This window comes from Kryptolebias marmoratus, linkage group LG6 (genome assembly GCF_001649575.2).
Source record: "Kryptolebias marmoratus isolate JLee-2015 linkage group LG6, ASM164957v2, whole genome shotgun sequence".
Lineage (NCBI taxonomy): Eukaryota > Metazoa > Chordata > Actinopteri > Cyprinodontiformes > Rivulidae > Kryptolebias > Kryptolebias marmoratus.
Window position 1 is genome coordinate 14,649,097 of NC_051435.1, and position 25,200 is coordinate 14,674,296.

The window sequence follows — 25,200 nt, forward strand, 5'->3', positions numbered from 1 at the left end:
GAGATACAGAAAATGATAGAGGGTTTTTTACCCTCATGTTCCTCCTACATTAGCCTGAACCAAATCACAAGACAAATGCCACCTTATGAGTTCAGACAGCTGACTTGCCAAGAGCAGACCACCACTTTTTCTTCTGCCAGCCCCATGTTGCGATATGAAAAACCCACCCACATCCCACTGGGTTTTTCCGCTATGAAACATACCCTTACTCACATGGGCTTGCTCAGCCTGTGTTGCTATAGCAACATAGCTCTCTATCTCTATCAAGTCTGAGAGGTTATGCAAAAGACAGTGTGCCCATGATTTACAACATCCGAAAGAGGGAATGGAGGGTAAACGTCTTTTAAATTCCCCATTTTTTCTCCCCCGAGCTGAGTCATTTTTTCTGAATCTCATTTCCCTGCGTTACCCTGACCTATTCGCCAAGCCCTACCTTATAGCTATTTATTTGAAGTTAGAAAGAGTGGTGGTGAAAATATTCCACTGTGTCATTGGATGCTCCTTCAAGAAGCCAATACATTATCAGTTGTTGTGGATTCCTTGACAGACACAATCTCAATATGCCCATATATGACATGACAAACTAGTTATCAAGTCTGTGACAGGCTTCCATATAACCATAACAATAATATCAAATGTAATAAATGTACAAAAAAAAAGCTTAAGTAAAGCTGACACTGGTTGTTCAGATATTAAAATATTTGCAATGGGAAAAAAATGTTTATCAATTTTATGGCTCCTAAAAATATTTGACAATAACACCAAATGAGACCTAAACAAGTGAACTAAACAATACACTGGTTGCTGTGACAAAATACATTTAATAAATAAATATGATCCAAGGTTTTGTGTTTGTTTAGGACCACTGACAATTATACTAAATGTAATACATCAGAATTCATTAAACTAAAGTTTTCAGTGTTTTGTATGCTAGCAAAAATATATTTTCATAAAGAAAAACACTTGAATTTTTGATATTTCTTTTTTGCAAGCGCCTTCAAAATATCAGTTTCTAAGGCTAGAAAGCCCTGCCTTTTTGCTTTGCTCTTACATCAAAAAAGGATTGGGACAACATCCAACCGTCATGAAAAATATAAGGGGAAAGAGAGATTCAGCTCTGTTTTTCATGCAGCCTCTGTGGAAACTAGAAACCATGAACACTCATGCCTGATGTTGTATTTCTATGTCTCAAATATCACTAGAGTCTAGACCCTGAGGCTATCATCTGTTTGCAAAGACAAACATATTGATTAAATGATTCATTGAATCGGTTTGGGAAAGTACCATTAGTTAATGCTTAGGAGCCTATCAAAGTGATAAATAGACTTATTGGTAATCAATTAATGTTAATACAGCAGCTAAAGTTGGGTGCATGTAATTATGGAGAGGTGAACTGATCTCTGTGCTGCCCCACAAAGACCTTATTTTGTTTGCATCAGACTTGGACACATGTTCTGGTGGCTTTTAACTGTTCTGGTGAAGGACTTGATCTTTGTATGAGCATTATACATCCTAATTACTTTTAGCCATTCACTTGATCTACTCAACTTAAACTTTTTGAAACAGCATTTTTAAAACTCAAGTGTAAGAGTTTAAGAATAAAAATTTTATAGGTTGACTCACTCAAATGTGTAACACAGCTATAGTTGCATTGTATAATTGTGAAAAACACTAATATGAAACATTAATTGATGAAATTTAGTTCTGTAAAAAGGGAATTTTTCAAAGCAAACATATGCATTTTATATAGATCTATATGTTGTAAAAACTATTGGATTAATACCAAATAATTTATTTTCCCAAATTCTTGGAAAAAACATTAAAAAGGAAAACTTTAAATCACTGCTCCTGAAGCCATGAGTGCAACTTTTGTGTTGATGTTTGTTTTAGGTGTGGATGTTGCCTCCATACACACCATGAAGATGCAGAGAGCCACCACCATGCTGTCCGATGTCAAACTACTTGTAACATCAGGGGGGAGCCTCAACCAGCCCAATGATGATGGAGTGACTCTAGTAAGAAAACTCAACACATAGGCTAATGCAACTGAACTCTGATCCAATGCAACAATGACTAATCCATCTTTCTCTTTGGTTCTTTTCTGTCTGAAGCTCCACATTGCTTGTGCCAGTGGTTACAGAGAGGTGGTGTCTGTGCTACTGGAGAACGGAGCAGACCCTCATCCAGCTGACAACAACTTTTGGACCCCACTTCATTTGGCTGCTAAATATGGGCAGGTAAGTTACAACTTGCACATGAATGCCTGAATGTTTATCAAGCAGAAACCTAATTTAAACTCATCTTTGACCCAATGTGATTGTTGCCATTAATTAAAAAAATGAGAAAATTATTGATGGCTTCTTCCTCAGAAGAACTTGCTTCAACTCATCTGATAAATTGCTGCTTTTGGACCCACTGATATGAAAAAAAAATACAACTATCAAACTGCTGGCACAGTGTCAGACTATATATGATCTAATTAGGTCATTTTTGATTAGAAGTTCAGTGAGTTTTTTGTGAGAGGAGGGGGGGATATATTTCCAGATGAGCATTTAAAATCAGATGGAAACAAAATACGGTTTGAAAGAGTTCCAGCTATGAACAAGTGATCCTATTCAGAGCTCGCTGAATCAACTTGGTATTTAGTTGCCCTTTGGTTTGTGTGCTTCACTACAAACAAGAGGATTTCGTTTATTTAGTAATTTTGAATCACACTGCACTTCTTAGGTCTATCTGTCCCAAAGACATGTTTTTTCGTTTCCTTACTCAAGTATGCTTCTTCTTCTTGCCTACCACATTACTTTTCTCTGTTTCATTTATAAAGATGTTTAGTTTTTGTTTTGGTATTTTTATTTTACACTGTCAATTTCACTTGTGGTTAGATGCTCAAAGAATAGTTAATCACTACAAATCCCGACCCCAGGCATGTAAAAATGGATTTTAACCTCCTTGTATCTCTTTGTTCATGCACTTTCTCTGCACACGATTGCACTGTGTGTGTGTGTGTGTGTGTGTGTGTGTGTGTGTGTGTGTGTCTTCGTAAGTGTGTCAGTGTATCTGACTTAGCAGTGGCAGTTTGGAGGACTGTAGAATTGATTAGGTTTTTCTTTGCAGTGCAAAAGCACTTCAGTTGTCTGCTCTTTCCTGGTGCCTGTGTATTGCCTCCTGAATACAAACCGCTCCCTGGGCCTTTTTAACATTTCCCTTTTGTCACCACCTTTCTATAGCTAGTCTCTCAGCATCGCAGTGACTGACACAGGATGTTGTTTTGATGTGTTCAACCATCTAAATGACTTCTTTTTTTTGTCATGAGTCAAAAACCTTTTATAAGAAAATGCTTGCTGGCAAATTTAACGCCAGCTGGTACATTAAACTCAAAGACCCCCTCTGCAGTGTGCCATGCACACTAATATGACCCTTTAAGAAGATGTATGACCTTATTATGCAGCTAATTAGGCTTCCCCACCTTGCGCTTATGATAAGCTCGGCGCTGTTCTGAGCGTTCTCTGGCTTAAATCAGTGCTGTAAAAGTTAGGTTTTCTAGAGGGACAAACGTTTGGATAGTTTTATGTTTAAAATTCAGACAAAAATGAAAGAGTATTAAAATACCTCCTTGCTTAAAATATATTATTTTTCTTTGTCTTATAAATGAAGCTGTGGCAATTAAGCAGCAACACAATGCTTACAGTTTTATTTTCTGAGAAATTTTCATGTTAATCTTAAAATTAGCTACACTGGAAACTAAACATCCAATTTTGCAACATCTGAAGCTTCATTACAGATGAAGCTTTTTCCAGTTTCTTAAACTTGAGCTGCTAAAGTGTTCAGTGCTGCCAGTATTTATAGTGTTGATTTTGCAGATAGGCTTTACGGGCAGAAGACGTGTTGTAACTTCATAACTGAACAACTGCTGGCATATGTCAGAGCCAGTCTGGAGAATGTGCTGACTCACATTCTGTGCACTTCACTGATGTCTTATCTCTGGGCTGCATTACTTCAACTTTCTCTGCAGCCTGAACTGTTGGTTATTTGGTGAAGAAATAAATACACAATGTACTTCAAGTGTCAAATGAGATAACCTGATTAATTGAATTTAGAGCAGAATTTTATTGTTGGTTTTTTTTTATGGCCTGCCACCATGACAGACAGACAATGATGTTATTGCCTGTGTGTGGACTATTCCATTTGTCTGACTGTTAGCAAATTATATCATGAACTTGTTTACAATATTGAATGAAAATGTACTCAGTGTTCACAACTAAATAAATTAATAGCTTTTGGAGTCTGTCCAATTTAAAATGGCTACCACAGCTAGTCAATATTTAAAAGATATTTTAAAGATATTGAGATTTAATGTGGCGATAGCTTAGATTCATTTAGATTCTGACAAACTAGCATATATTATTTTTAAGATCTGACCCAAACAGCTATAACTTCTTTATTTTTCAAAATAATATTATCTTAGCTTTTTTTTTTTGCATAATGGCAGCTGGCAGTATGCATTATTTCAAGGAATGCTGGGCCTTTATCATTTAAATATAATTTTGTTAAAGTGTTTGATTATTCTCTTGAATAGCTACATTATACAATGAATTGGTTGGTCTTGTTATATGACACATAATTCTACTGGATAGTTATTTAGCTCAGTCATAATTATATGGATTACTGCTGTCTGCATTGTGCCAGTACTGATCGACAGGATAAAGCTCTGATTACATTTTTAGCAATGTTTGTTGGGTTGGAGTCACAGTAAATGTGTGGTATTCATTTAAAACTGACATCATGCATTAATGAAATATAATGAACTATCAGCCCTTTACATTATGGATATTCATATCATGTAATGTGGTGCATTGCATTTTTTAAGTTCGATGCAGCTAATAGCCCACAGAGGTAAGAAACAGGAATGAAGGACAAATTGATAAAATAGTATATAAGAAGCGCTACTGAGACAAAAAAGACCTGAAGTTTGTGTTAGTCTAGTATAAATGAAACCAAGATGAACAATAAAGGACAGAAATGAGAACATTTGCATGTCACTCTGGTAAATTGATGAATGACAACAATGATTGAGTTCTCCTGTCATGTCCCAGAATGGAAGAAGGCTCATTACTAAAGATTAAAGTGGACTCAGAGACTCCACTGTAATGTTGTGTTTGACATATTCTCTGCTAATATGATTTGCTTAGTGTAGCATACCTGTGTCTACTCTTCACTAGCTGTATTGTCATTTAAGAGAGGAATTTAAAAAAAAATTCTGTATAGAAATTACTTTTTGCTGTTTTTTTTTCAAGGACTTATTGAAAGTACATGTGAAATGTCTGTCTCCCATTTCTTACAGACAAGCATTGTTGGCAAGCTCCTAAGGCATGGGGCAAACCCAACTCTGCTGAACTGCAACCAAGATAAACCATCTGGTAAAACATTTACCGTACGCATTCACACAAATGAGCTTGTACACACAACTACAAAAAGAAAAAAAAAACACTGCAGCTAGAAGGAGAAAATAGGCTTTAGGAAGATGGAGGAAATTAAGCAAAAAAGTGGAGAAGAAAATACTTTTCTCCTGTAAATAAATATACATGTGCAATGATTCCTTTGGTGTGTAAGGAGCATATATTATTACTTTCTAATGAATATAAAAATTTAGTTTGTCTTTAACCAAAACCATGCACTGTTGTCATGAAAAACACCAAAAAAAGAGAAAATAAGGCAGTTTTTTGCTAAATGTGTCTAAGACATCTGTTCCTATTTTGACTAGTAGCAGATGTATTTCAGAAAAAATATGAATAAATGATAACTCGCAGATGCAGGTTGATCTATCTACTGTCAAAAAGATACTTTTGATGCAAAGCTATTAATTTATGTGTTATTGGTGCAGTGGAGTGACTTAGTGATAAATGTTTGTAAAACCACAAACCTTCTTCAATTTCATCTGCAGTTAAAATGCTAAAGCTGGCTAAGTCTGGCTGAGCATACCACACCAGTATTCTAGTAAACTGTGAACATTCACAATTTGAATTTTAGATTTTCACATTCAAGATGGTGACCATTAGCTGTCAGGGCTTCTATGCAACTTGCTGTACATGCTAGTCCTATTACATAAAGAAGACATAACAATGAAGCAACTCAAACAGAAAGAGAAAGAGCCTGCTCCATTATTTTATAAAGTTTAGACTTGATTGTCTAAAAATGCATTGAAATTATCATGTGAAAGTTGAGATTGATGGCAATTACAGCACTAGTTTTCTTTGGCAAGAAAGGTCCAGAAGGAATCATTTTTTATCATATCTGAATTTGTGTGATTTTCACAAAGCTAACTTCACCTGTGATACATGCTCATATTTATGCTGGAATGAGAGTTGTTATCAAACTGTGATCATAATAAATGTTTTAAAAATTCCTCAAAAACAGACTCACACACACCTGTTTTTATGCCTCATTGAGGACACTTCATTACCGTGACACGTTCTCCTCCCTAAAACTAATTCTTAACTCTCACGATCACAATTTGATCCCTACTTTTACATGTTCCCAAAAACTGGTTCATTGTCAAGGTTTGGGCCCCATCATTGTATTAAAACAAATACATATACACAAATTTGAACCCCTGTTTACTGTAGTGATAAAAAGTGTCAGATACTGAGGCTTTGTATCTCCTTTCCAACCTCTGTATAGTGGAATAAAATGTCACAGCTGCCGCTCACCATTTACTCACATAGTTTAATCCAGCCTCTGACTGGCTCATTCTGGTTTTAATCAATACCCTGTTCTTGCATGTGGACTTAGAAAAGATGCAAGACAAGCCCTTAGATGCTTAGACAATTCTTTTTTTTCACTTGGAGCTCCACACTTCTGCCTTAGCACCCAAATGATGAAATAAAGAGAGAGCAAGAGACGGGTGCCAGGGGTATTGTCTGTCACACAAAAATAAAAAGACAGGATGAAGCCTTTCTCCTCCCATGGGCCATCTTAAACCTTATTACCAATTCAGGGATTTTAACTCCTTCTTCCTCTGCTGAACAGTGGATTGATCCACAGTTGGATTCACATTCTGCTCAAGTGAAGGCTCATCCACATGAGTAGTAAAGGAGGGTTAGAATGGCTTTAAGATAGGAAAGTGTACTTGTGCTCTTTAGTGAATCAAAATCTATGGCTAACAATAGCCACACTTTTCTTATTTTTTTACTGTAGTCTTTTCTACAGCTACCCAACTAATTATTTAAAACCTTGTGACATATAAACAAGGTTACACACTGCCCAGCCAAACCAAAACTTAGCATTTGATTTACTTGGTGAAGCTAAAATGGCAGTTTAAACACACACACAGATAGTGAGCTTATATGGAAATTTTTGACAGCAACAATATAACTCCATTAGTGCTTAAAAAGAGCATTGATAAAGTTCAAAACATGGAAATGTAATAATGACCTACAAAGCCTCATTATCTATAAATAATGTCTTAGTTGCAGGCCTGTGACACCTCATGTTAACATGGGTTTTTAGAGCAGTAAAGTCAAATGAAACAGTACTGTGTGATCTGTCAAAAAGGTTACTTTTTGAAGTTACAGTCTGTATCAAAGTAAACTTAATTTATTCTAAATTTATCATCAGATATTGCAGTGACAGAGCCTATAGCAGAAATGCTTCTGAATGCAGAGGACAGCTGGCTGCAGAGACTGAAGGACCCTTCCGCTCCTCTTCCTTCCACCAACCAACGCTACGATGGTGGCTCTCATGACGTCAGCACACCTCTCAAACATTTGTGGGTTAAATATTTCATAAACACTCATGATGAGTTACTCAGTGTCATAAATTATGTATTTTTTCTTCAGTAAATCACAAAATCTGTTTCTTTTCCCCATTTTCTATTTGTCTTTTTGCACTACGTGCTTATGCATCTGCCATACAGAAACCCCCTGGGTCTTCCAATCTCTAAGCGGGACAGTTTGTTGGAGAAATGTGCCATGTTCCGAGAGACAGGTGGAGCGCTCAGTCGACAGCCCTCTCAGGATAACGGCTTAGATAGCCCCTTGAGCTCTGGACCCAGTAAACTGGAGCAGGTATATTTTCCTGAGGGATCATAAAAAGTCTTTTAAACGCTCCTAGTTTGTTTTCTTTTATCAGCATAGTAGTAAATCTCCATCACAATATTATGCAATAACCACAAGCAACAGATACTTGAACCCTATTCTCTGTCTTTAGATTTATTTAACTGTATTTCTTTAGGTCAAGCTGATGCCTCCAGCCCCCAATGATGACCTTGCATCCCTCAGTGAGCTGACCGACAGCAGCCTGCTCTACGAGATGCAGAAACGCTTTGGCAATGACCAAATCTATGTAAGATGATGTTCTTTTCACAAGAAACTTCACACAACATCAAATATAGAGAGAACAGAGACCACATAGGAATATAAAAGACATTCTGTTGTCAACATAACTGCAACATTTCAGGGTTTTATTTGTAGTGGAGTGTTGTTCAGGTGTTGTTTGAATCACAACCTGTTCTTTACACCCATGAGTGTTGGTTTCCCTCCAGCATTAATCCATACAGTGTGATAAAGTATCAATATCACATATAGTACATCCAAAATGAATCTCTTTGACATGGATCTATAATGAAGATTGGGAATTCAGTGAAGGTTGATATCTGAGGCAAAACTTCATTGCAAATACCAATTTTTGTGTGAATAATTAAGTTATTAATTTAATACAGTATTGTAATCCTAACTGTCATAAATGTTCATTATTGTTAAACAAAAATGTAATACATTCACTGCAAAGAAAACAGAGCTATATTATTATTATTATTATTATTATTATTATTATTATTATTATTATTATTATTATTATTATTATTATTATTATTATTATTATTATTATCTTTTTTACTAAGATATTGTTAGTTTTATTCTTTGAACAGCAAATATAAAATAGATGACTATGTCTTTGATCAGTCTCACCAGTCTGGGCTTCAACTTGTGTTTATAAGCTGAATCTCTTTCATGTTTCATTTTGCTGACCGAATCCTGAATCTAACACACACACACACACACATACATATTTACACTAGTGAAAATGGCAAAATCAATAGTTTTGATCAATAAATCCATAACTATATTCTGAAGTGAAACACTTTCATCTCCTGCAACTGACCCATTTTATATCCCATAATTTTCCTCTCCTTTCCTTCAAAAGTCTTTCACCATGGAGATGGAGTTCCATAAAGACAGGAACCAGATCAATGTGGAATTGTACAATTAGTGCAATTTGTGAGCAGTCTTCTCTGTGGGGAGGCAGTAATAGTCTGTTATTACAGGAACCCAGATGGCTGACAGTCAGTACGGCTAGCCACAGTGGGAGACTAACATTAGGGACTGTCAATGAACAAAAGTGCAAGAGGTGTATGAGGAACAAAAGAGAAGAAGTTGAAATTCTGAATAATGATAGCTTACAGATTGATCTTATTGTTTATTAACTCTGGTGTGAAAGGTACATAACAGGGGTTGTGCATTGGGTCACTTTGTGTTTGGAACAGGTACATTTTTTAAAGGAAGCCAATGAAGCTAATTAATGTTCAGTCTAACCCTATTTTACATTTTGCATCAAATGTAAAAATAATAAAAAGAAAAAAAGAAACGACTGGTTACCAATTAGTAATTTACTCCTTTTTTTAGCAGAATCAAGAGCATTTTGTGGCATATGAGAACAGAGCATCGATATTACGAAGGCAGAAATAAGAAAACAAAGACAGAAAATACTCCATATGTTCTCAGTGGGATGTCAGAGAAGGGGCTTTCATGAGTGGTCGCTGTCTTCTGACAGCACAGAAAGACTCAGTCCCCAGGGCAGGGAGCTCAGAACTGGGGAAGGTTGCAACAGAACTCATTGTTAAAGGCTGGATTTATGACAAACACTTCATGAAAGTCAACAGTTCCTGGCAATTGTCTTAAAGATATATATAAAGTAAAACAAAATCAGGCAAAAATAAATGCATTTTGCTTTACTGTATGTCTGCAAGCAGTGGGAATTTGTTCAAGTCATTAACCTTGAGCCAGGGCTTTAGGACAGAGCAGCATGTAAGTTAATGATAGTAATGCCTGCAATTTCACAGCGGACAGAGTTTTGCTCTCAAACAGCCTCTGGGGCTCTTTGTGAAAGCTAGAAGGTTAACAGTTTAGAAAAAAGGGTCAGAAACTGGGAGCTATTTATTTTTGTCTCAGTGGCTTTAAGGGCAGTGTGGGAGGAAAATAGATTTGAAAAAAGATGTTTTATCACTTGTATTACCTCATTTACTTTTCTCTTCTATAAAAATTGCCATAGGTTTAATATAAAGGAAATTGCCAACGTCATGAAAACGTGCTCAAGAGAGAGTGAGGGCAGCACCTCAATTTTAAATCACTTTAAGCTTTCTGCACTCTTGAGCAATTTTATCTCAGGTCCAACTTGTTGAAGTTAAGATGATTCAATGAAGCAGCATCCCAGGAATGACATGTATTAAATATCCATACTTGGTCAGGTTTTTAAAACCGATAATGATGAGTCAAACGTAACATTATTACATTGTGTCATTGTTTTTAATAATAATCAAGCAAAAATATTGTGGCTTTACTACTTTTACAAGAATAAAAGGGTAAATATCAACCAGGCACTGCTAATCCAATAAAACAGGAAGTGTTTTTTAAACTCAAAGTCATTCATCCCAGTTTGAGAAAGATTATGTACAAGTGGAAACATTTAGGACAGTTGGTGAAGCTCAAACAATACAAGACTCAAGAGGCTCATCTCAGATTTTACAAATTTAATTTAGCATGTTTTATGTTAAAAATGATCACAGTACAATTATAAATACATTGATTTTGTATGGCTTGTTTGAAGGGTTCCCAGAAGAAACCCCTATAATCCTTTAAAACCGATTTCCACTGTCTCATCTAAACAAACTGCAAGATTTGTGGAACAATGTTCTTTGGCCAATGACAAAAGTAATGCAGAGAAGTTTGACTGTAACTCATCTAACCACAAACAACTCATATCTACTGTTAAGCACGGTGGTGGAGGAGTGATGATGAGTGCCATTGCATCATGTGAGGAGTCACTGAGTTTACTAGATGCTAAAGTTCACATACAAAATTATTCTTGAGTCAAATATAAGTCCATCTGTGTGAAAGAACTGGGCAAAACTTTAAAAACTGCTGACCACAGTGGTTCTACAAGGTGATGAATCATGACATATCACAAACTGCTTCTGTATTTCCACACTATTTTTGTTTGTTTGTGTGAAATTGTTCTCTTTTTGACTGTGGCACTATGAAACTGTGTCTGTATTGTCCTTTAATGATTATGTGTATTTTACTGAGAAATGAACAGAACTTTAGTTTGTTTGTTAATTACTTAAACCTGTTTGCTTTCATGTTTAGACTTACATTGGACACATCCTTTTACTGGTCAACCCAAATAAAGAACTGCCCATCTATTCCACTTTGGTAAGTTTGCACTGAAACTACTTTCAAAAGTTTACAAAAAAATTGTAAGCAATCTGATGTTTGGACTTCACATCACGTTTGACTACATTTGATGAGTAATGTAAAATTATACTATAAAGGCAACCTGTTTCCTGTATAAAAGTCAGGAAGGAACAGATGAAATGGACCTTGTAGTTGATAAATAATGCAGTCTTCCTGTTAGTGATACACCGCATACAGCTGACTCTGTATCAGTCAGACAAAACAGACACACACGTACACACACATTCTTTCACTCACATGAACTCTGTTACAGCATGTCCCACCAGAAAGAATAGTTTACTGCACAGCTTTTGTATATAAATTAAGTATCTATTCAATGTTTGTAAGCAAAAAACTGAAGGTTTCTAATTTGAATTTGATTTTTTTTCTTGGGTAGCACTCAGCAAGACTGTGTGTTACTATAAAAAAATCTATTATCTCGTTTTGAAATGGCTGATTAAGTGCCAGGTAAAGGTTTGGACCCAAAAATGACTGCATGGATGAGGAGAAAGCATCTTTTCCTGCCAGGATAAAAATGAAGCCAAGTCCCTGTCTGGCTGTCCCATTCCAGCCTCTGTCTGGACTCACTCCAGGACCTCCGTACCTAACTGTGAGGTTGTGGAGGAGCAGGGAGGGGTGTGTGTGTGAGAAGGACATATGTCACAATGTGTGTGATCTGTTGGCCATCTGTCAGCCTCCCTGGTGTTGTGGTCCATGACCTGTCCTCCATCCCTTGTCTGTAGCCACAAATTCAACATTGGCACATGGCTGCTGCACTGGGCGTGAATGAATGTTACGGTCCACTCACAGTTTATTAATATAGACAGAGATTAAAAACCACACCTCTCTAATGAACACACCATTACACACTCACAGAGAGTGACACCTAAAAGGGTTTTGCTGATCAGCGATGTATTTTTATATAAAACATCTGTGTCTTTCTCAGGTGAGTCAGTTGTACCTGAGCTCCACTGGTCGCCTGTGCTCCTCTCTGCCACCTCACATCTTCTCTTCTGCTGAGAGAGCGTACCACATGATGCAGCAGGAGAGACGCCCTCAGTGTTTCATCTTGAGGTACACCTGCTACCCATTTCACAAAGAAAATGCACTCTTTCATTCTCACAAAGCTAAATGCCTCAAAACTGTGACAGCAAAACAACTCTGACATTCTCATAGCTGAATAATTGTGTACATGATCAGAAAGCTGCCCACCTGGTTTCCCCACGCCCCCTCGGCCCCACACCTGTTAAACACTCCCAGAAAGATTAATGGCCCTCAGCCTGAGCTGAGCTGTGGACCTGTTCGGTGTTCACACAGAGATGGATGTTTGCTGGGAGCATTGCAGAGTCGCGCTCTTTTTGTCCTCGACTGGACCGAGGCAGTGCTCTGATTGCAATTAAATCTTGTTCCGGCTCTCCAGTGACATTCCCACTGAGTCGTAACCAATCTGGCAGAGAGTTAATGCACGCTGGCCACACGCCATCCATCTCACTTACACACACACATGGCAACGCCATGCCATGCATTCACATGTACACACCTTGCTGTTTTCTGAATCTCTTCCTGAGACTATATCAATTCTGTTCTGGTTTTGCTTTTGGTCAGGCTTAAATTTATACAATATATTCCAATGTGTAACTCCCTGACACACACACACACTTTTACACATTTATAGGCAATCAGCAACCTCTCCTGAGGCAAGTGCTCTAGCAAAATGCCCTTGAAATCTAATAAAACACTGGTAAATGAAAAGACAGTGGGAAGACCTTCGGACTTCACACTCAGCAGGTCGGTTTGTAGGAAACGTAGCAAGACATGCACACACCGACAAACAGCACACCTAAAGCACGCTGTGGCCATTAGTGTAGGCCTCTGACCTTCTGAAGCCATCTGCTTGGTGTTACTATGCATATCTCAACTCTCTGCGTGTCAGTGAGTGTCAGAGCATGCACTGTAGAGGAACCTTATGTCAGCCTTAATATCCATTCAACAGAAATTAAAAACAGTGTGCAAAAAGAGGTGGTCATTTGGTAAAACGCTGTCAATGTCAGGAGAAAAACTGCAGATGAGGAAGTTAATGGGCGGACATCCCTGAAGAGGTGATGTCAGGTGGGTGGAGACATTTGACTGAGGTTACATATGAAGGAGACACCCCGATCATTAACATCTCACACCTAGTCCTCTGAGACACACACAGAGCCCCAATTTATTGTATGTTCTTTGTGTGTTTGTTCTCTTATTTCTTAAAATGTTAATAAGAAAATAAAACCTAAGGACTCAAAATGATGGTCATATGAGGACATAATTTGGTGCACATGCAGTGCAGTGATGGGTATTTAAAAGTTTGACTTGCAAGAACCTGGCATGTCTGAAACAGGCACCACAGGGTATAAGTGGTGGCATCATAATTGACACTATGGTGTTCTCAGGGAGTTTGTTATACTGTGCAGTCGCTAGGCTCGTGGGAGGTACAAATATCACAGTGGCCCAGAGTTGGAGCCATTGGGAATGCGATGGGATCTACATATTATGGTGAAGGTTCTGGTGACCCCGGGCAGATCACACCAAGGGAGGATGGTTGTATTGTGCACCAAACATTAACTACAGTGCATAATGGGAAATATTGCAAAGTTAATTTTTTGATTAATTAGTGAATGTCATTTCATTTTATTGAATCACTACAGCTCCAAAACACCATGAGTCAACATTATTGTTCATTGTAGTTATATTTGAGGAACAAAACACACTGAGGCATTAGAAATTAAAAACAGTACGGTATAACAGCATCTTAAACAATTATAGAAAGCCATTAATTCATTTGTTTTTGTCTCTTTAGTGGTGAAAGTGGTTCCGGGAAAACAGAGGCATGTAAGCATATCGTTAGACACTTGACAGCCCGCTCCAGCTCCAAAGGCTTTGGGCTAGAGCACCGGATGAAACACGTAAGTCTGCAAGATGCTTGTCAAGTTCTGCCCTTCAAAGAGTCACTGGTTAAGGAACATAAAACAAATGCATGTCCTTGGCGTGATTCTTGAAATTTTTTTTTTGCTCTCAGATGTGCAACATACATTTTAGCACATTTTCTTTCTTTTCCTTTAGTCCTCAGTGACAAACTCCTGTTTCTCTGCATGTCTCCTGATGCCTACAGCATGTCTCACTGTGCATATTTTTCCCCCATGCTCACAGTTTAGAGAGCCGCCGTTCATAACTGTGTATCCCACGCTGTTTCTTTGCTGATGTGCTAAAGAAGAGAATAGATGTGTGAATGAGCTCAGGGTAAAATGCTGCATTTGTCTTTTTGTTTCATTATGATCACTATTTGTCTGTTAAAAACACTACTAAAGCATTCAGTCGTGGTTTGTTGTTATTTTGTTGTCTCAAATGAATCACATTTTGGATTTTGAGATTAAAACCTTAAACCTTTCATAAGCTTAAAGCTTTTTTGTAGAATAGGCTGAACAGAAAACAGGCTACATTTAATTGACAGTTTTTAGTTTTTACAACAGAAGTAAAGCAGTAATATTGTTATAATTCTTGATTCTTCACAATAAATGCAATGATTGAAAACTGTGAACAGTCAATTAGGTAACAAGTTGGTTTATAGTAGCTCTGGTTCAAATTCAGAACATCCACCTACTTTCTACTCAGTCTATTTATTACTTGGTCTCTGAGAATTGTACAAAAAAGCAGTGTGTAATCATCAGAGAGTGCCGATTTCTGATGAAGTCATTGTTATTCAGGCAATATCTGGGTCAGCTTGTCATTCTGGGACAATAAAAATATCACAGCCCCAGAAAGTGAATGTACACTGACATCTAGTGGTAAAAAAGAGGAATTAGGGAAAGACTTATGTTGTTTATAAAAGATTTTTAGATTTAAATTGTTGCCATTTATATGGAAGATAAAGGCAGGTTTATCATACAAGACAATGCAAAGCTTTTAAAACAAGCCGTGTTTATTTTATATGCAGGTAAACTGTATCCTGGAAGCCTTTGGTCATGCAAAGACCCCACGAAACAGCAATTCAAGCCGCTTCACTAAGCTGTTAACCATCCAGTACTGTGAAAAGAGGAGGACGATGCTCAGAGGTAATATGCAATTCTGTCTCTTTAAAATTGGGTTTGAATTAATTCTTAGTGATCTTTATTGTCATTTGATTTCATCTCAATTTCTACATGAGAGACATGATGTGTTCCAGTCAAAACCTATTTGGTTCTTACAAATATCTACACCCTGATTTAATGTTTCCAATTCCAGCAGGAGGCAGTAGAAGCTCATTTAACAGCTGCCAGACATCTCTCCTTCTCTCTCTCTCTCTCTCTCTCTCTCTCTCTCTCTCTCTCTCTCTCTCTCTCTCTGCATTCAGTTCTAGTAAATTCAGCCATTGAACACTAGCTAATTAGTAAATATTACAGGTAAAGTGTCTGAAGTGTAATAGAATCACCTCTTAGACTGACTTTAAACATGCCTCACGTTTAAGCTCGGGTTTACACCTACATGCTGGAGAAGTCCCGTCTGGTCCAGCTGTCTCCTCAGCAACACAACTTCAGAATCTTCTACCTGATGTCTGAGGGCCTTTCACCTGAGGACAAGAGTGCACTTTACCTCAACAATGTCCTGGCTCATAGGTGTGTGGCTGTACAATGTTGCACTTGTATTAAACTACTTTAAAATAAAGCTTATAATGATAAAGATAATCTTTGGTGTGCTTGATACAGTTTTACTGGTTCAAAATTCAAATTATTTTCTAGCAAAACTAGAGAGGATGTCTTTATTTGTATCCAAACTTGGACTCATCTTGTTCTCTTGTCTGAAACAGTTTCTAATGTTGCTCCATTTTGTCTTTTTTATACTAGGTATCTAAGTAGAGGACATCCAGGAGAGAACCCTCCAGTAGCCACAGCATCTGCCCAGAGCAGGGAACATCTGGCTGCTGTCAAACAAGCCCTGCGAGTCCTGGGATTCAACAAACAGGTGATGATTAGCACATCCTGCCTATAGCCAAACTTTACTGACAGATCTAAAAATGGTGTCGTCACAGACCCTGTCGGGTCATTGCTGAAACTTTACCCCGCATTTTACTTGCACGCAAGAAAGTTTGCATGTTCCTCAGTCCAGCAGCAGCAAAAGCATGCCCTACAAAGTGCTCACACCTGCAGGTTTAACCTTCAACTTTTTCACAATAGGAGTTGGAGACTTTGAGGCAATCTGTCAAATCAAACAATAAAAATTTTATCAGCGCAATGACACAGCAACACCTGATAAATAATGGAAATGGCCTGAGACAACTCCCTAACTAATTAAACCTGACTGCCCCACTCACCACTGAATATTTGACCACCGCATGATGGGAAAGAGGACATTGAGGGCTGCAGGGGTCCATTGCACATGCCAATGTATGCACAAGAGGTACTCAGTCAAGCATGTATGTACAAACCTAAAATGTGTGACGAATAGCAGAGGATACCTAATACAGTGCCTGTTGTGTACTTCGGTACAGCTCGTCCTGTGCACCACCAGCTGTGTTCCCAGACCATTATCAGGTTTTATTCTTAGATCCCCATACAGCATTTATCAGCAGTTAGTGACCATCTCTTTACCTTTTATTCCAACGGCAGCCGCTGCACACAGACATAAGGGGTAGAGGAATAGAGCAAAGGATGGCGGTATTATCATATGGCATTGCCGTCTGCTGGATGAGAATTAAAGGTGCAGAAAAGGGGGTAAAGGGGTAGGGGTTAGTGGAAGTGATAGACCCCCCCATTGGTCTCTGTCATCAACAGACATATCCCAGACCCAAAGGTCAATCATCATTAACGCTCCTTATCACTTTTCTATCCTATGCTTTTTTTTTCACCTTCTTCTCTCCAAGCATAGGAGAAATGAGAAGAGGGAGAGGGAGACGGAGGGGGTCGCTCTGTGAATAGAGTGTCAGACAGAGACTAATGCTTGTATTTATCTTCCAGATATCAGCTCCAATATCCTGCCCTGAGAGAGTGCACACACAGATATATGCACACACATCCTCAAACTCAGACTCCCCCACACGTACCTCTTCAAAGATTCAGAGCAATTAAATAATGGGGGGGGTTTCCACTAGATGTCCTCTACTGAAGGGCGCAGAGCAAGGGTGTGCTAGAGGAAAAGAGGAGTGTGAACAGAGAGAGTGGGTTACTCTTTTGTTGTTCATCGTTCAACCCATTGCAACAATGCAGCTGTAATTATTCTCAATTTCTCTTGTTGCACGAAATCCTGCAAAGCATTCACAAACATCACTTTCAAAATTCCTTTTCTGTTTGCCGTGCTCAATCCCAAGCTACATCTGAATGGACGGTTTCAACAGATTTATTTATTTTTACAATTTTCATAGTTTTAAAACGAGCAACTGGGGCTTTTGTCTACAGATAACCTTAACTCCATGTGAGATTTATATCAAATAAACTCCAGGGATTGTGGTAGTGAAGCCACCCAACCACTGTTGTCAAAATGAGGTTTTTTTGGGGGGGTATTTAGGACAACAACCGAGGTCTTTGGACTAAATTTAATGGAACTTTGACAATAAGGACTTGGCATAGCAGGTCTATTCAGTTAGCAGGATACATTTTAACATCTTTTCTAGTCATTTGTTGAGGTGGAGAAATCGGTGACTTCCATTCTGCCACTTATGGAGGCTCAAGCTTGCAGGTCAGCACCTGCCATGATGAGTCAGTGTTTGAATGGGGAATGGAAAACACTGGTAAGCTTTTTTTTTAGATTAAAGGCCTTGCATTCATTAAAAGGAATGCACATCGCCCACTGCCATTCATCCCAAAGTTTTAAACTAAGATTATCTTATGTTGAGAAATGGCAGCGTTGTAATTTTGGTCAAACTTTGAAAAAAAAAAAAACGTGCAGTTTCAGGTGATATTGCAAAATCCCACATTCAAAGTAAATGTGGTGTGTGACTCTCAACTACGAGCACATTACAGTTTAACTCAGTATCTGTAAAGTTGATGGATTAGAGCAATTTTTGTGTTTGCTAAGGTCGATTGCCTGTGGTGGCCATCTTGAATAGAGTTGATGCCTAAAGTTAATCAGTTGTAAATCCAACGATTTCTTTGAGGGTGTAATTATAATTTGTCTGGTGGCTCACAAGATATTTTGCTAAAAGACAAATCACACACATATGCTTACCCACACATAGACACCAGCAAACAAAGAACAAACACTTTTGTATTTTGTGTCCTTTGCCTTTTGGTGGAGGGCAATAAAATGCACAAGTAACAGTGGCATTGTAAGTGCAGAATATCTATAAAAATCTAAAATTTTGTCTAAGAGGTTGGATTAGCATTTTGAGAGATGAACTTGTGTGCTCCTATTGAAACAACACAATAAGTCATTGTACATAAAAAGAAAATAACTGAGCAGAGAAGTGGGTAACACTCAAAGATAAAGCTCTCATGTTTCATTGTCAAACTCATAAATTAACACAGTATTCTCTCACATTACGACATAGCAAACCTCTTCTTTTTACCAGAAATATAATAAATATTCTCTGGTGATTTTTAGTTGCAAATACACAAAAAAGCACAGATAAAAAAAATCACTCAAGTTGCTAGAAAAACTTTAGAAAATATATTTAAAAAATATTCTTTTTTTTTTAATTAAATTTGTCCAAAATTGACAAATAATGAAATGGAATTATAGAAAAACAAACTGCAGCTTTGTGTTTTCTTGATTTTTGTTGTTATTTTTTAAAGATTTGTATTAAAATGCACTGAATGACTTTAATGTTTTAATTTTTTAAATATTTCATTTTTGGGTCTGTCATCTTCCAGCTTCTTGTTTGATAACATTTTATCCTGAATAACTCCAATCTTTCTCCTCCTTTGTTTTTGGCTCTTTCTCTCTGATAGGAGGTAGACTCTGTGTTTACGCTGCTGTCTGCTCTGCTCCATATTGGGGATCTGTCGTTCACTGCCCTGACTGAGGCCAAACCAGCCTTCCCCTCTGACCTGCAGCTGCTGGACAGAGGTCAGAATCACATTGTACCTTTGCAGAAATATTGCTAAATGTTGGCATTGCTTCCCCCCCTTTGATGTGTGCTTTGCGGCTTCCCAGCAGTAGCTAAAGGTCAGCCACCCTTCTGTTTGACCAACAGAAAAAAAAAAAACAGAAAATCACTGTTTAGACTCAGTGTTTTCTCTTTTCCTTCCTTATTCTATCATTACAACTCCGTGTGCTCCCGTGACCCCTGACCCTTTGTGAGATGGTAAACAGCGACATCATCGCTCGGATGGGAAACAGCCACTCGTTGTCAGGGAGATGTGATGTCATGGCTGATGATGCCAGGAAGGGGCTTCTGCGTTGTCGTCACCTGTTTTTTGCTGCTTGTTTATGGATTGTGCTTCGAAGTTCAGTAATGACTAATGGCTGCTGGCTCTGCCAGTCATTCAAGGGGGACTCGACGGGAGCAGAGTTCAGCTTGCCGTGTTGTCAGCATGGTGTCGTCATCGCAGCAGACTGGGCTCTGGGACGTTATCAGCTGTACCTTTCTGATGCTCAATTAATGATTAATGCTGTTATTTTGATGTTCTTCATCATGTCATGTGCTCTGATGTGTGTTTTTCCTCTCTTTCTCTCTGTAGTTGCTGGATTGTTGCAAGTATCCTCAAATGACCTAAACACTGCCCTCACCTCAGATGTTCAGTATATCAAAGGTATCAGCTTAATGGTCTTCACTAATGCATACCCCTTCTTGTTCCTTTACATTTTATACATCACAGAGAATCAGTAAATTTAATTTTTAATAGATGTCTATACATATATTTTTCTTGTGAAGAACAGTTTGAGTTTGGCATCTAGATTCTGATTACATCGCTCTAAGATTGCATTTTCTTTTTTCTCAACCTGCCATTGGTGCATGCATTCAGTACATCTCCCTTAAACAGGGGTAGGAAAGATGCTGTTTCCCGTTGGTTATAATAACAGTGAACACAATCAAAGAGCAGCATGAGGACACTTTGAGGAAATTCTCTTCATTTCTTACTTTCATACTTTGTCTGAAAGATGTCTCCTTGAGCACATAAATCCTCTCTTAGCATGTCAAACCGATTTTACCCCCTGTGTAATCAATATATATTAGTAACCATGTTAGTCTTTTATCATAATATAGGTCTTTATTAGTCAGCTGCTATGAAAGGTTGGTGGTCACGTTGTTGCTTGTCTGTCTGTTAGCAAAATATCTCATGAACCAATAGACAGATTTTAATGAAATTCTCTACGTCTACAACTTATTAGCCAATTTGAGATAACTGCTACAGCTAACTGACCTTAACACATAAAATGACTAACTCTGTCATTTTTTACAGATGTTGAACTACAATTTGACGTAGTATTAGCTGAAAGTCCTTATAATCACAGACTTTGAGTGTTTGTGTAATAGTTTTGTTGAAAACTTTGGCACACAAGTTGGCGGGCAATATCCTTCTTTCTCCTAAAGATCATTGGTTCTTGTCTTCTTTCAGACATAAACACAATATAGAAAGGCAAATATAATCCTGATTTCCAGGAGCCAGAAATTTCATGGCCTTTTTTTTTTTTCAGGTGATGTGATCACTCGACGTCACACTGTAGAGATGTCAGAGCAGTACAGAGACCAGCTCGCTAAAGCCATCTATGGACGCCTCTTCAGCTACCTGGTCAACAGTATTAACGACTACCTTCAAGGACAAGATGACAGCATTGGGTACAGCCTTGTGTGTGTGTGTGTGTTTATGCATCCCAAGGAGTGTTTTCACTCACCACAATAGAAGCAGACATTCTTTCAGGGCCTGCTGACACTCATAGTGTAACATTGCTTAAAGTCTGAGATGCAGATTTGCAATAGTTTTCATATCATGACTTGCATATATAAGAATGTACAATAAAATGTGAAGGCCAAAGAAGAACAGAGATGGAAGGCACATTTGAGGTTTAAAGTCTGTATAAGTCTAATACTAAAACACAGAAAAACTGGATCCAAGCAGGTGAAGGTCAGGGGATCCTTGGTGTTGTTGACGCTGTGGAGTCTTATCACACTGCGACAGATAACCCTACCCTAAATCTTCTGGAATGTGTTTGCCTTTTTGCCTTGTTTATGCACCGACCAATGAATATAATAAATGTGTCAGCCACATGTTTATGGCACACCCATTTTCAGATGGTATTGCACATACATGCAGATGAGCGTTATGGTGGTTGTCAAGGCAGCGCAGAACATAACTTCTAACACCGATTCTGGAAATTCAAACTGATAATCTAATAAATATGCTTTTGTCTTTTTTTTTTAATTTTTATTTTTCAGTGATCCTGCAATGGAAATTGGAATCTTGGACATATTTGGGTTTGAAGAATTTCAAAGGAATGAATTTGAGCAGGTGGGATGGCTTTTTTTTGTAAGAGTTTTATCATTTACTTATAAATAAATGAGTATTGTGTTCATCTTCCACAGAGAGTCACTATGGCTGTCTTGAGCTGTCGAAAAATATGTGGGATCATAAAGTTAAACAGGTCTTAGTCAGACCGTTAAAATGTTTGGAGCTCTTATCGGTTGCAGCCCTGACATTTTTGTGTGTAATTGTAATGAATGAGCTGAGGTCTGTGGCTGACTGTGGCGTGATGTTTCAGCTGTCCTCAGATGAACTGATGCTTGACACAATAACTGTCTGTGTGTGAGATGTACGCAGGCTGACAAAAGTCTGGGCGCAAGCGTTGTGTGTGGGTATGAGTGTGTTGGGGTGGGAAATCCTGTTTTGGAAAAATATTTTGTCTTGGGCGCAACACAAGACACATCAGAAAACTCTGCAAAGTTTTAAGAAGACAAAGCCTGAAACTCTGGCAAAAGTCAAAGTAGGCTAAAATATTAAAAAACATATGCTGATGTAAATCAAGAGCTTTGTTTATATTTTTGCTGTGCACTTGCACTAGAAACTCTTGAATGTGTAAAAATCTCATCTGAATAAAAAACAAAATATTAAAAGAACAAACAACCCATTTTTTGTTGTTCAATACAACCCAGGACCACCGTACAGTACAAGACACCATTACTTATTAGTCATTTATTATTTCTACAGAGTATGAAGAAATATTAACATTCATTTCTACGTTCATTGCTAAAATTCCTTCGTTTCGGCCAAATGGTAAATGTGATCCACATTATTTACAGTGACATCATTTAACTGTAGCACAGTAAAGGAATATATTTTTACTTTTACTATAGAGAGATTTATTTTTGTAGTGTTTATGGGGTTTCATTGATAATATGTGCTTAATTTTTTTTTCTGCTTTCTAGACTGTTTGTTTTTCATGCGTGTACAGGCACACAGATGGACAGCTCACTTTCTTTCCTCGTTTTTCATGTCACTCACTGAACATTAAAGCACAACATACTGTATGTAGACCGATACAACTCACCTGTTACGGCCCATAAATCTTCCAGCATTCATCAAACCTGCCCTGTTAATAGACTAATCTATGATCGAATCAGCAGGGAATCAACAGACAAGTATATGTTTGTTTGTGTGTGTACGTGTGTGTGTGTGTAATTCATAGTGCTCAAGTGGATAAGTGCTTATAGCTCCTATTCAGAGCTTACGCTTCCTCCCTGTGGAGCCGCTGGTTTCCTCCAGCTTTTACTAAAGGCGGTGTGTGTTTGTCTTTGCCTTCGGAAGCTTGTGTGCCTGTGATGTTTGTGTCTGTGTGGCACCAAGATAAAAGGCTCTACTCATCTGGATGTTTTCTAATTGAAGCGGAAATGAAGGATTGTGCAACCTTTTTTTCAAGTCGCAAAAAAAAAGTCAGAAAGGATGGATGTCACTGAAAGAAAAAAAGAAATTCTGAGAAATTATCTACATTTTAGATTTGAAGCCGCACACTGCTAGCACCTAGCAATACACACCATTGCCAACTCTTAGCGCGTCTACGGCGCATCAGTGAGGTACAAGCTCTGACATGTTTGCACACCCGCACACACACATAAACAAAAAATGCACACAAACACACAGGTAGCATGATCAGGGTTATTAGAGCTCGTTAATTAAAACCATGTTTGTCGAGTGGTGTTGTACCTGCTCAGCACTTTACTAATGATCTTACTCAATCAGCCACCTGCTGGGACTAAGCTCTTAATGGGCTAGACTTGCTGGGAGATAAACAATAGACAAGAACCAAGGAAAGGAAAAACAACTATGGCCGCCCTTATCATGAAACATCACACCTACTTTTCAGTTGGTGGGGGGTGGGACCCAAAATGTAGGTCATGACACAGTTTTGTCACAATTACATGACTGTGCTAAGAGCGGGACAGAAACATGCATTAGCCCCACATCTGACTGATTATCACTGAGCAAATTACCTTTACCTTCGGAGGTATCTTTTTTCTGAGCTACATTTATTGTTTCATCTAAGGCCCCAACTACACTGACGTGGATGTTTTATTTTCAAAGCAGATATTTGTGTGCTGCGTTTGCACCTCTCATCCACAAGCAAATAGTATTTTTTAATGGGAAGAACAGAGGTTTTTAAAACCACTTTCGATTTTTGGGAAACGCTGATGTAGCAGCCTATTCAGTACATGCAGACTTTTAAAACACGTTTTGAAACCAAAACTGAATTGGAGGCTGTTTTTTTTTTATTTTATTTTATTTTTTACATCTATGATGCCTGTATCTAAAACTGTTTGTCAGTCTGTTAATAAAATAACTTGTGAACCAGTGGACAGATTTTAATGATGCCCTCAAAAAGTAATCATTAGAGTAGTCATCTACTGCTGAACTCGATTCAAGACGACTGCCACTGCTAATCAATTTGGCAAACACAAAAATTGTGATAAGTCAGTCATTTTTACAAATATTTAGCTAACATTTTGCGTGGTAGAAGTTGAGACTCATATCCAACGCTCCAAGCACTAACAAATGCAGCGACATGTATGGGGCAACTTTCATTCACTCTACAAATAAAACCTCCAACTTGTGTTATCTTAGTGATCATGAACTGATAAAATCCTAAATATAGACTAGAATGAAAATAATATTTCTTGAAGAAAAGTTTATTGCCTGCTGTCTTGCATGCTGAACGTTTAAACAAAGATCTCGTGTGATCTGTTAGCGCTCAGTGTATGTGTTGGGGATGACGCTCAGCTACTACCACACCGAATTTAGTCTCAATATCTGTAAAAATTGTCATTTCTACATTTTACAAGGTTTATTAGCTATGGCAGCCATCTTTGTTTGGATTGATTTAAAAAGGTAAACAGCTGTAGATGCACATCCAGTGATAACTTTCTGAGAGTTTCTATAAAATCTCCATGAGATATTTTGCTAACAGACATACAAACACACAGAGACACAGACAGTTACATGAAGAACTGCCTTTCATGGCCAGAGTTGATAATAAATAACTGTTTTTATCAGCTACATGGTTCTCTGTGTTTTCTAGTTTACAACATGAAGGTACTATTAGACTACAGAAAACAGACACATTAGTCTTTTTGTTTAAAAGAGATAAGCCTTTTTTACAGCACTGAAGTGTTATGAGCTCATCTTCAAACTACAACATTATAAGACTCCTTCATGTCCTTCTATGGATTCAAGAGAAACTAAACCAGACTGACTGCCTGCACCGAACCACTTAGAATATTCAAGGCATGTTTTCATGACTTGGCTTCACTAAAAGCCCA

The 25,200-nt window shown here is 37.9% G+C and overlaps 1 protein-coding gene across 2 annotated transcripts in view; it reads left to right on the forward strand.

The window, feature by feature from the left end:
* Positions 1–25,200, forward strand: part of myo16 (myosin XVI) — a 91,826-nt gene that overhangs the window by 31,669 nt on the left and 34,957 nt on the right. For both annotated transcript variants that reach the window (XR_001808461.3, XM_017410312.3), the window contains exons 6-21: positions 1,891–2,015; positions 2,112–2,237; positions 5,342–5,417; positions 7,615–7,765; positions 7,913–8,063; positions 8,230–8,340; positions 11,418–11,483; positions 12,451–12,578; positions 14,341–14,446; positions 15,475–15,592; positions 15,985–16,132; positions 16,361–16,478; positions 19,400–19,517; positions 20,132–20,203; positions 21,090–21,231; positions 21,829–21,901. Coding sequence is in view for 1 of the 2 variants with exons in the window: in XM_017410312.3 (XP_017265801.1) it covers positions 1,891–2,015; positions 2,112–2,237; positions 5,342–5,417; positions 7,615–7,765; positions 7,913–8,063; positions 8,230–8,340; positions 11,418–11,483; positions 12,451–12,578; positions 14,341–14,446; positions 15,475–15,592; positions 15,985–16,132; positions 16,361–16,478; positions 19,400–19,517; positions 20,132–20,203; positions 21,090–21,231; positions 21,829–21,901 (1,829 nt within the window). In the remaining variant the exon portion in view is untranslated. The remainder of the gene's footprint in view (positions 1–1,890; positions 2,016–2,111; positions 2,238–5,341; positions 5,418–7,614; positions 7,766–7,912; positions 8,064–8,229; positions 8,341–11,417; positions 11,484–12,450; positions 12,579–14,340; positions 14,447–15,474; positions 15,593–15,984; positions 16,133–16,360; positions 16,479–19,399; positions 19,518–20,131; positions 20,204–21,089; positions 21,232–21,828; positions 21,902–25,200) is intronic.